The sequence below is a fragment of the Cystoisospora suis genome, assembly GCF_002600585.1.
Source record: "Cystoisospora suis strain Wien I chromosome Unknown contig_2069, whole genome shotgun sequence".
Lineage (NCBI taxonomy): Eukaryota > Apicomplexa > Conoidasida > Eucoccidiorida > Sarcocystidae > Cystoisospora > Cystoisospora suis.
This window is the reverse complement of record NW_027154868.1, coordinates 17178-29607: the sequence shown is the minus strand read 5'-3', so window position 1 is coordinate 29607 and position 12430 is coordinate 17178. Positions and strand designations below refer to the sequence as shown.

At 47.6% G+C, this 12430-nt stretch overlaps 1 protein-coding gene across 1 annotated transcript; it reads left to right on the top strand.

The window, feature by feature from the left end:
• Nucleotides 1-251: 251 nt before the first annotated feature.
• Nucleotides 252-11244, top strand: CSUI_004424 (s9a b c catalytic domain protein). The gene is made up of 6 exons (XM_068064615.1): nt 252-3947; nt 4835-4986; nt 5724-5789; nt 6585-8047; nt 8165-10316; nt 10464-11244. Exons 1-5 carry the CDS (start codon nt 1089-1091, stop codon nt 9856-9858), a joined length of 6234 nt encoding a protein of 2077 aa, XP_067923403.1. The 5' UTR covers nt 252-1088; the 3' UTR covers nt 9859-10316; nt 10464-11244.
• The last annotated feature ends 1186 nt before the right edge of the window (nt 11245-12430 follow it).

Genomic DNA, 12430 nt, shown 5'->3' with positions numbered 1-12430 from the left:
GCAGAGAAGGGAGAAGAGGTAAGGTGTCGGCGGAAACAAAAGAGAAAGAAAACGAGAGACATCTGCCTCATATCGCGGCTAGCTGCCCTTCGGCCAAGCATTTCAACTGTGGTAGTGCTGGGGTCTCCTCAATTTTCATGGAGGAAAATCTGTGTGACTATTCAAGGAAAAGGACAAGGGTAATCATGCCACCTCTCCAACAGGACCTCGCACCACGTTTGTCTGTCTGTCTCATCTCAGTGGGGTGTCTCCTTTCTCTAGATCTAGATGAACAACAAATCTTACTAACGTACGCGCGTGAGGGGGAGAATCGACACGCTCTCTTTCTTGCCACGCCACACGTAAGAAATTATACTTCAACAACTTTTGTGCCTCGATTTTGGCGCGTCTTGTTCCCTCGCTCTCTTTTTTCCCCATGGCCGGCTTCTTCTCCCCTATCTTTCTCCCTTCGTCCAGCCCTGTCTCCTCATAACTGAAGCGAAAAGGCATAAAACATCTTGAGCAAAAACAATAGGAAGAAGACGGGGAGAGGCCTGACTGTCGTTTTCCTCCTTTTTCGCGGTCACGATTCCTCCACACGCTTCTCTCGTCGTTCTCGTTTTCCGACTTCTTCTCTCTCGTAGCTAGACTCATTTATTCTTCAGCTTCGTTTCTTTCAATTCGTCCGCTTCTACTTAACATCTTGGTCGAAATGTCACGGTCCATCCTTCTTTGTCTTCTGATGTCTTTCTTTTTTCTTTCTGAGTGGACCACGGGCACAACTCAGTGATATCCCTGCGTCGTCCCGTCATCTTCTAGTCTCCCCTTGTACTCTCTTATTTACCTCGTCTGGCTTCTGTGCATTATCAACTCTCTTTTCTCTTTTCGGTCTCTCCCCCGACTTCCCGGATGCATGGCGGTCCCATGTTCCCTGTTAACAGACATGTAAATGCGTCTCTTATACGTACTAATACAATACACACAGATATATGCATATGTGTCATGTAGATACATGTGAAGCTGCGGGGTGCCTTACCCACACGCGGAGAACAGGAGGAAATTTCTCCTGCTAACTTGAAAACTTCTTCAATACACAAGCGTTTTCTTTCATGCTGACCCTTCGTAGATCTTCGCACATATCGGGAGTTTTCGCTCGGAGTATCATACCTCCCTCTCAACCCCTCAGTGCCGACAGACATACGCGAATGTACTTACGTGTGCTATGTCATCGAAGATTTTCTGACGACGGCTTCCGAACTAATCATCATTCTATCCTAGCAGGAGGAAAGAACGTCGTTTTCTCTTCTTCTGGGTATTCAACGAGACCAGCAGCTCGAGGACACTGGTGGGGCGGAAGGAGATTAGGAGGAGAAGGAGAAGAAGCAATACGAGGAGATGATGGTAGGCTATTGCGGAGAAGAGAGGAGTGTTTCTCTTTCGCTTCAAGAGAACCTACGCGATTGTGTTTCCATTCTCTTGGTCATGTACGGATCAGCACAGAAGAAGAAGAAGAATCAGGGAGAGAGAAACAACAAGGTGAAGAAGGACGTTTCAGCATAGAGATTAAGAATATCTGGAGAGAGAGCGGAGCTGAATGGAAAGAAAGGAACAGATATTCATGTGAGAGAGAGACAGGTGGATTGAAGGAACCGGAGAACGTGAAAAGTGAGAAGAGAAACGATGAAACAGATCTCTTTGGCACCACCTCTCCTGAGGTCATGTATAATGTGCCGGTTCTTTATCATAATGAAACAGAAGGTATCTCTGATCGATGGAGAAGGATGTGTTCTTCTCACATGAGATCTCTATTCTCTCCATTTCAGTCTTCTCGTCCTGAAGTTCTAGTCGAAGAAGTCACCGGTCAGCTAAAGAATCCAAGAAGGTCTGAAGAGAACAACGAAGAGGAAGATGAAGAAGAAGAAGGAAAAAACGGAGACGTTGAGAGATGCAGAAAAGAGTGGAGAGAAATAAATGAGGAAGAGAGGATCGCTGTCATGAATGTGTTAACATCTCCAGTCAATTCTTATAGAAACTTCGTCCGCGCATCAGCTTCTAAAATTTTTCTTCTTTCGCAGATTCTTCAGAGGTTGGTTATTGTCTCACCCTCCCCTATCGCAGACCGACCATACCAACAGAATCACCCCATGAATGAGGAGAGTGAGCATCTCGTTCCAGGACACTTATCAGCTGGTCGATCTCCTGACCTTTTCTCCGTCCCCTCTTCTCTCCAGTCAGAAGAACAACACGAAAGGACGTTAGAGTGTTCAGGCACCGGGATAGAAAACCGAGACGACAAAGCAATCAGCGAGAGAGATGTGAAAGGGAAGAGGAAGGAGAGGGGGTGGCAGAGGAAGCATAATATCAAGCTCGCTCTTTCGAATGAAGAGCAAGAAATAATTCGGAGAGCTGCAGAGACGGCACAGGAAGCAGTAGATCTCGCCTCAGGTATACCGGTAGACATTGTCGATAATTACGCATATTACGAGAGACCTTCATCTTTCTCTTCAGAAGTCCTTCATCGGGAATCCTCATATCCGATTCTCTGCCGAAGATATGTAGGCCATTTGCTTACTCCAACTGAGGCAGTGCAAGAGGAGGATGGTGGTGCGAATAACAACAGAGACGGAAAGACAACGCAAGATAGAGAGAAGATTCACATGCATGTGAAATCGGAGAAAAAGAAGGAAGGAACGGACACACTACTTACTCGACCTGATAAGAAGCTCACGACGACTGAGGAACAAGAAGAAGAAGAAAAACAGCTTCATTCTGCTCCTTCTCCTTTTCTTCCTCTTACCGTTGGAGATGTCCTTGCTAGAGAACTTTTGCTATTCAGGAGATCTAATACACATCAGCAGGACGATGGAAGAAGTGAAAGCAGAGGCAGCAGATGTTCTACAGAGAATCCTTCTGTCTCGGCTGCGTCATCGTCTCCGAGTGTGTATACAGCTCTTGATCTTTTGCAAGGGGAAGAACAGCTTATCGATCTAGGGTGGCTAGCTAGGATAGCGTCGGTACGCGGTGAGGGCAGTCTCCGGGAGGGGGGAGAAAAACAAAACAAGCGAAGAGAAGAAGAAGAGGCGGATAAGAAGAGAAAGCATAAGCAAACTCATGGAGATTTCAAGGAAGACGGCAAAGCAATAGATGCAGGAGCATCTGGATCGTCTTTGCCTTTCTTCACAGAGCCCCGGATAGGAGTCATGCGAGTCCTTGAACCACTTCGGATCTTAGGTTATACACAGTGTACAGACAGCTCGGAGATCTGTGATCTGCACTTCAGAAATCTCCAATGTCCCCAGCACCGTCTCAAGCAGCATAACGAACGAGAGTCTTCGGAACCCGGAAGGTCCTTGGATTCTACAAAAGCATCTTCTTTCTCTCATTCTTCTTCTTGTCGTTTCACTTCACAGTCGGCGGCAAGCTTCCCTTCGGTCTCCCCCCTGCAAGAGGATTCCGCTTTCTTTAGTAATCGGGACTCGAAGACCGAAGAAGTAGAAGACTTTCTTTTAGAAACGTCTTGGCCAATTGCATCTTTTTCGTCTCCTTCGCCTTCTTCTCCGTGGGAATGTCACGAGATACCTGGTGTAGTGATCAAGAATGTTAAAGACATCGAGCTTTTTCTTCTACCTCCTGAGCAAAAGCTTCAAGCCAGGGGGACAGGGCTCATGTCGTACACCTTTCCAGGGGTGAGCAGTTCTTATGAAGAGCTAGAAGAGAATAGGTTTCATCCTCAAGAGCACGCACAACATCGGCACGATTCCATGCTCTTTGGGTGTCTGTACACCTCAGTAGATAAGACGACGAAAAGACCGCATCAACTGCATCGCGCCATCTTCCGTCTCCAAGGTCAGAGCCAGGCTTTTCATTCCTCCTTGTATTATGAAGAGAAGAAGCAGAAGCAGGACATCCCGACGGATGAACCGACTTTAACTCTTCTCTCCGATGAGGTTCTGATAGACTTGGAAAAAGTAAGGGAGACGTCTTTCTTTCTCAAGTAGACATCAGCACCCCGTCTGTCTAGATATCTTATGTTCTTGAATGAAAGAGAAGGGATCGAAACTGAGGTTGAGCATGAAGAGTTGCCGCGACAGGAGACAGAAGAAGGAAGAGAATGAGATTTTTTTTCTCACGAGGAAGAAAAGTAAGCGAGATACTGAAGTTGGCGAGACGGGGAACATGTACAGAAGTGCAACGTGTAAGACTGACAGTGAGTTCAGTGGGTGACCTTCGAGTTGGTAAGACAAACGATGCTTGGTCAAGATGGCCGAGCAAGCGATACCTGGCGCGAAGTTGACTACGCAGACGGTACATGGTCGAGTTGAGTGGACGACCGGCACATGACTGATTCGATTAGACAATCGATACCCGACTGAGTTGGCTAGCCGAACGGTACAAGTTGATTCAGGAAATCCGCACTGGTGGCCAGGCAACCGGCGCAAGTCCGAGTTGCAGCACATCTGACGCATGTCTGGCGGGTTGCCGAGGTACCAGTTTTAGTTTGCTTCACAATCCACACATCTAACACAAGTTAGCTAGAAGAACGTCGGTACGAACGTACCGGTGGAAACGCCGAAGAAGCTTCGTTGCAATTGTATGAGTGGGTGGGCGATGCCTTCCGTACATATATCGCTTCTTGGTTTCATTCTCCTTTCTCGGTGTCAGTGCTGAGAGGAATCAGAGGCTCTCGGCCAAACTTCTTTCTGTGTGAGAGAGTTTGTCCGGAGAGGGGTCTTCACCTTCATGACAAGCCATTTGGGGTGTAGTTGTTTTTCTTCCCAAGCGAAAACTGTAGGCTTTCTCGTTTCCTGAGAGACTACTCGGTCCATAGTGTGGTGTCTTCTTTGTTGTTTTCAAGGATACGGATAGAAACGAAGCAGACCGGGAGAAGGAGACAGAGGAAAGGAAGCGTGTCGATTGTCTTCATCTTTCATTGAATAAGTCATCCGACTCCAGTCTCTTCCTCATCGCAGCGACCTCACGAGAAAGAACCTTGACATGGATCCTAAGGTAGAGAAAGAAAGAAAGGATAGATTTGAAAGAAGAAAACTCATATCTCGACCTCCGAATTCGGGACTACGTAGGTGGCCATCTTTTCGCTTCCGTCTATTCGGGCATGTATATGTAGGGAGATGCACATCTAAATATCTGTATGAAAACGTATGATGTTCTTTTCTTCACTTTTCCTCTTTCTCAAATCTCTCCTTGGGGAGGTGAAGGGGGTGGGTCGTCGGGACATACGAAAGTGAAGCTGCCCTTTTGCCCACCCAACTCTGGCCTCCTCCTTCTCGAGTGTATATACAGCGAAGGAAGAGAAGAGAGCGAGTGTACACCAGCGTGAGTGGTGCAAAGGCAGGAGAAGGCGACTGTTCGTGAGGGAGAGCTGTTTTTTTCCGTGCATTCTTCTGCTGATCTTTTGCTACATGAATCACTCGTTGTTCGGCTTACATATGAGTCCATAACAGTCCGCTACGTATTCATTCTCCCTCTTCTTTGTTTCAGCGTGATACAGGGAATCAATGAGTACTGTAGGGCAGTCGACGACCTCCATGTGAGTAGCTGGAGTCGAGCAGCCTTATGCCGGTTTCTCATCTAGCACCTAGATTTTCTTCTGTCCTTCTCTTTCTTTGAATGTAAAACGAAGTGCTTTATCTGTTCTTTCTCTTTCAAGAAGGAGGAATGTTTCTTGTCCGTTCTTAACAGAAGAGAGAAGCGCCTTTCTTTCTTTGTTTCTTCGGCTCCTACAGTCCGCAAGCTCCCTTGGAACAACCTCATTTACTAGCCGATACAACTCCACACTTTTGTATACCCAGGTGAGAGCAGAACGTACTTAGTGGCTTTCTACTATCTTCATGCATACCGAGGCGAATTCCCCGCTGTAGAAATCTCTTTATGAACCCCGTGGAGACGCGTGCCCTAAGCCATGTGACGGGGAGGCCTGCGAGAAAGCCTCCATATCTCTACCTTAATTGTAGTGCCCTTCTTCACGTGTCAGCTCCCTCTCTATGTGCATAGGTGCTCACAGCTGTCACATCGAATTCGTATGTTTGTATACTATAGTACGCGCACATGTATACATTGCTATAGAGGTCGTCCGTCTGTCTTTACACTTACATGAGATTCGAGAAGAAAGCCAATCATATGTCGTCGTGAGGCGCCAATAAAGCTGCTGTCTGCATCTGTACATATCCTGCTGTATCTGCGTAGTACAACCAAGCGGTACCTATAGGACGGTACCTGCCTACGTGTGTTCGTATAAGCGCATCATATATATCACTATATAGTATCTCAGGAAGAGGTGTGCCTGTCGTCGTGGCATCTTCTTCATCGGTGCTGGCACACTCTCTATATATACGTGACCGTGTAGACGCTGTAGGGTAAGATGCATTCGTTCCTTCGGTATGCGCACATATGTATTTGCAGAGATGGCCGTATGTGCACATTTTTATATGGTAGGTATATGAAATCTGTACCTGTACTTGTATATATGATCCGCCCCGGTCTCCCGTAGAGACAGACACTCACCACGAGACCTTTTCCCCTTGACCACAAGTCGTACAGGCCTTGCTCTCTTCATAAGTTTCCTTCATGAATATTTATGCCTTCAGAAACCGGCATCTTCTAATCTTCGACGTCGCTAACTTCAACTGCGTTTCCGTGTACACGTATCCTCTCCAGAATCTTTGGACTCACGTCTCCTCTTCTGTCTCCGTCTCGCAACAAGCCCATTGCGTTTCTAAAGGCAGACAGCTTCCTGCTCCTCTGCTTCGCTTCTTTCCTCCTTCTCCGTCGCCGTCTTTCTCTTCTTCACAAGGAAACAATGGCCCAAGGGTTTTCCAAGCTGAAGGAGGAAGAGAAGAATCCTCGATTTGCAGGTGTACAGGCATCAGGAAGAGACAAAGAGAAGAGGAGGCGAGTGTTCGCAGTTTACAAGAACACCTCGATGAAAAGGAGGGGAAGAGGGAAAGGTTCCGCAACAATCAGAGACCCGATCATTCTTTCAGTTCCCTTCTGGAGCATGTCTTCACCATCCCTTCTTTTCTTCTAGCGGACGTCGATTGTAATGCCTCTGGCCTCGTCATCTACGGGATCCGACCTCCATGTACACCTGCGATGTTTGGGGTTCAGTTCAATGAAGAAAGAAACAACAAAACTAAAGCCACTCAGTCTTCTTCGCCTTTCTCTTTTTCTCCAACCTCTCTTCATACCTCCGCTGCGTGTTGTTCTTCTGTGTCGATGACATCCTCTTTCCCCGATGTGTCCGTCAAAGAGATTGTCTTAACACAGTGGGAGAAGGCTAGAAAGGGTGGAGAAAGGACAATCGGAGTGTTACAACCAGGGGTCAATAATCGATACTCTTCGTCTCTTCTTTCCTTTTCCTTTCAGTCTCCTTTCCGTCCTTCCCTTCAGTTATCCTTAGATCTCGCATCTGGAAAGCTCTTTAGTAAGGACATACAAGAAGTCGATGTAGGTTTCCTATACTTCTCCTCTCGTACCTTCCTTTCTCAATACTTCCGCTACTACTATCAACATCTCTATTGTCCGTTCACTTCTCCGTCTCTCTCTGTTCCTGTTCCGGACTCTAGCTCGTCTGCAAACACACTCTCTGCTTTTCGGTCTTCGTCTTCCTCTCCTCTTCCTTCTCTCTATTCGTCCCGTGCTAAAACCACATGGAGCTCACATCACACTTCAGCATCGCCACGCTCTGGCTTAATTAAAGAAGAGATACGCCTGATACCTTCTTGTCCGTCATTTGGATCATCGCAGGTTCTCTATGCTCCTTCACGTGATGGAATCTGTGAGATACCCATTACACTTCTTCTTCCTTTGAACGGACAACATCAGGCAGACAGCGAAGAAAAGGAACGCAAGGGAGAGAACAAGGAATGTCTTCGAGACGATCTTCTTCGTAGAAGTTCTGAGATGTCCAAGACCTCAAAGAACTCTGTCACCTTGAATCCAGACAGAGTAGATGAAAAGAGCAAACCACGCTATTCTTCAGTGCTCCCTATCTCCTTTTTCCATCTCCTCAAAGAGTCAAAGAAAGACGGTGCCTCACATGTTCCTCGAGGTACGTCTTCTGTCCGTGTATGCTGTAGTCACCATGATCCTTGTTGTTTTTCTGCTTCTTCGTCTTCTCTTTTACAATCTGGTGATCGATGTGCTTTTCCCTCCTTTTCTTTCTCAGCTCGAGAATCCGACTCTTCGGCTTTTTCTTTCCTTCCTCCTAACGACTCTCTTTCATCACGCGCCAAATCCACATCCGAACGTTCGCCGACTTTTCTTTCTTCTTGTTCTCCCTCCTTTCCCGCCCATCCTCGTCCTCTTCTTCTTCATGCCTACGGTTGTTATAAACGGCCGCAATCTCTTTGGTTTTCAGCCGCAAATGTCTTTCTTCTTTCTCTTGGATGGATGATCGGGTTTGTTCATACACGCGGTGAGGGTGCTGTCGAAGGAGAAGAATCGACGTGCGGAAGGGGTCTGAAGAAGTATCAAGTTCTCGATGATATGGAAGATGCTTGTATGTATCTGGTCGCCAATGATCTCACGACAAGGCCATATCTCTTCCTCAAGTGTGCATCAGCTGGAGGACTTATCGGAGGTTCATTCCTGGCCTTTCAAAAGATGAGGTCGTGGTTCAGCGGCATCATCATACGTCAAGGATTTCTTGACGTTCACTCGGCTATGTGTATCTCTCCTTGTGGAAAACAAGAGACACGTGATGGAGATGAGAACGTAGATAGGGCGCTCGGGGAGGAGATAGGAATGGCAGAGAAGGAGGGGGAGAGAGAGGACCAGGAGGGGAGAGAGAACACATTCGTCAGTCATACTCCAGATAGACGTAACGGAGAAAGAAGGAAAGCTAGTAAACAAATCGAATACGGAGGAGCAGAAGAAGGAGAAGAGGATTCACTACGTGAGCTTGAGGAGCTTGAGTGGGGGTACTGTGGTCGTCATAGGAGAGAGAAGACACCCAGAAACGGTTCTAGGTGTGATGGCTTCCTAGAATCACAGCATCTCTCTAATATATTGTCTTACAGTCCGTGCAGTAATTTCCACCCGTCAGAACATTTTCTATTTCATCATCTCTTCGGAGGAGGCAAAAGAAGGGGAGAAGAAGAGATAGGGAAGAAGATCGTCTTTAGTCTTCATCCGCATCGGTATCCGGGTCTCATTCATCGTCAGCCTGTGAATGGTATAGGGCCAGGAGGTACATCGGTGGATCATGAGGGTAAGAATGAACTTGACAGCGAAGCCGCAAACTTCCCCTCTTACTCATTCTCATCTTCATTCTATGGCCACGCTTCATTATCACCATCTAAGTTACTTCTTGTTTCTTCCATGGGAGATACACGCGTCCCCGTATATCATTCAGTGAAATTTCTCAGCAAATGTGAGGCTTTGAGGAGGCTTTATGAAAAGAGAAAGAAGACGAACAGTGAACGTGTCAGAGATAGTGTCAGGAAGGAAGGCGTCGAGGTTCAGGAGAGGAGAGAAAGAAGTTATCCTGCATGTAAGAGTGGAAGAAAGAGAGAAGAAGAGAAGGGAAGGTGGCGAGTCCGTGCTGGTTATCACATGGTTCCTACCGTGACAGGAGAAACCTCAGAGAGAACTCCTCGTGTAATCGATCAAGCGAACTGTATGGGTGACAAGGGGAAGAAGGAGAAAAGAAAGGATATGGCCGGGACGGTTCTATCGTACTTCCGACTAGGGGGTCCGGACGAAGGGCACGTGGGAAGATGCAGTCCTTTATCTCATTTTTACGATGAAGCCGAGGAAATCTGTTTCTTAATGAATCTCTTGGAAGAAAGACTTGCCTGCGTTTTTCCCCGCAGTGAAGATAAAGAGAGGTCGTCTACCTTTTACAGGAGTGGGCGATGAACCGAAAAGCAAGTCACTATATGTGTGGGAAGAGAGGTACGAGAACAGATGTGGAAAGTGGCTGTAGACGCAGGCGGAAAGACCGAGTATCCAGAATATACTTGGGTACATTTATAAGAGCCTCGGCTCCAGAATGATTTTGACGACTACAGGTTAGGATGGTAATACATAAAAGGGAGGCACAGACAAACGAATGACGGTAAATCTACTCACCCAGAAGTGTGAGTCCGTCGGCACGGAGACGCTTCACCGAGTACAGGGCGGTTCTTCGGGAAAAACCAACGTATCTACATGAATGTCTCCGCGCCGAGCCCTGAGGCTCTAGGAGTCCAGCGCGGAGAAGCCAAGTTATTCGTTACCACTGACCTGCCCCAAAATACAGCAAGAAGAAGCAGGAGTGGAGGTTAGATCAGACGTTCTTTCCTTCGAGGGGTGCTAGCAATCGACCTCCAGCAAGGGTAAGTGACACAGATTTCCTTATCGTGAGATCATACTCGCGTGCTCAAAAGTCTGATGCTACCGAAGAGTTAACCGGGAAACAACAGAGCGGCAGCATAATGGTTACTCATCGCCTCACTTCGAATATTCTGTGAATGATGTTGCAGGTCGGGGAACATCACGATACAAGGTCGCTTTGGGCTTTTCAAGTCCTTCAGATCCCACGAGGTTTTCTCTACCGAAGTCAAAAGTGGCGGTTGAGGAGCATTTCTGGGCCTCCCATCTAAACGAGTTTCAGCAGTTCCGGCAGATATCCGGGTTTTGTTCTCATCGTCGGCATGCAGCGGTATTGCTGATCCAAAGTCCTACAATCCCTTCACTTCGAAGCTAGATTCTCCTGGCGTATGGCCCGATCAGTTCGTATCATCAGTTTCTTAGGAGCGTTCACGCACTCTGTATGTACGGAGTGATCGCGTCCTTTTGTGTTTGATTCGCCGGGATAGTTGAGGTGTGTGTAGTCACCCTATCATTGGGATCAAGCTCTCGCCGCGGGGTTGGATAGTGTATGCATGTTACGTACAACGAGTGTTTTGTCGGAAGTCGTTTTGACCTTTCCGACAAGTTGAACCGACGTACTAATGAGACGCTACTCACGTGTCTTCCTCAAGAGCAATTTAGCAAAACAAAAGCATCCGTCTGAGGGGGATTTGTGCTGGGGTTCTTGTCTGCTAGCCAGAGTGCATGTCAGTGGGTCGCTTATCATCCCATATTCGTCTCATCGACCACCTGCCAGCTCAGTTTCCTTTGACTCAAGAGCCGCTTATAGAAAGACTGCAAGGAAGTCATAACCGGAGCCGCTGCGCGATGAGCTAACTTCACATTCTACCAAGTGTCAACGCGGTTCAACCACATTGCGTTTCGTGTCCGAGCGCAGACTCACTCTGGGAAGAGAGAAAAAAGGTCTCGGAACTTCAGTAAGGTGTGGCTCTTTCGAGGCTCACGGAGTACAAGAAAGAGGGAACCAAATCCGAAAAAGATGAAAGAAGGAAGCGAGCGCGCTGGGAGAAAAGAGGTGTATGACTGTTGGCGTGCGCCTCCGTGAGAAGCAGGGGACGGGACATTGTCTCTCGTTCTGAGGATCTATACGTCCGGACACATACAAACAGCCTCCTGATTAACTCTCGCACGGATAGCGGTGTATGTCCCACTGTATGGATCTGCGCTAGGGAGCTTTCTTCTAGTGCCTTGCTTTTCCAGTGAGGAGATGATTTTTCTTTCTGAAAAGCGAGTGGAGTGGCGGCAAGATACTAGCTAGCTTAAACCTGCCTTAGGTCTTGGTATTGTACACACATGTTCCATTCCACTGAACTGAAGTGGAGCTACAATGACATGGGACATCTCTGCGGGTGATACCGGGCTCCACCTATCTCGCCTTTTTCTTTTTTTAACTTTCTAGCTTCTTCGGTAAACTTCACGGTGCGGGCGAAGGTAGGCTATTGTTGAGCAGGTAAACCATCTCTGAATACTTTCCTGTTCTTTCCCCTTTCCGAACACAAGAGAACGGAAGGGCCAATTCTCTTTGCGCTTTCCTCCGGTGAAAAGAAGACTTGAGATCTGCTTCGTGGCGTCCTCTCTATAACCAATGTACTCGTCTCAGTACGTTCCCGGGCTCGCCTCGAGATTCCTCCGTTTGAGGTTGTCCACGCTTTCCAGCCCCCCCACGGCAAGTTTGTGGGAGATCTCTTGTCCGATCTACTCAAGGATAAACATGTAGAGAATCCTTCGTGCGGCGAAACTCCCATGAGACTTCATGCATGCTAGATATTTCACGAGGTTTGCCGACATCGTTTTCAAACTGTGGTGCTACGGGAACAACAAAAAACTTCGATGATGTCGGTGGAAGTCCTGCGTGGACGCCTGGCAAGAAACTAAGGAGGAAACCGCTACGCTTGGTGTGCAAGGAGAGGTTTCACGTACCGTAGTAGGCTATCTGTTGCGGGGGAGAGGGGGGGCCCGAGAGTGTGTACAACCACAGACAACGACTGTGAGCTATGAACCTTCTGTCTCGCCTGGTGAAAAAGTGTGAGTAGCAGAGTCTGGTCAAAAGAGTCCAACCCACGAGCAAGTGATGTTT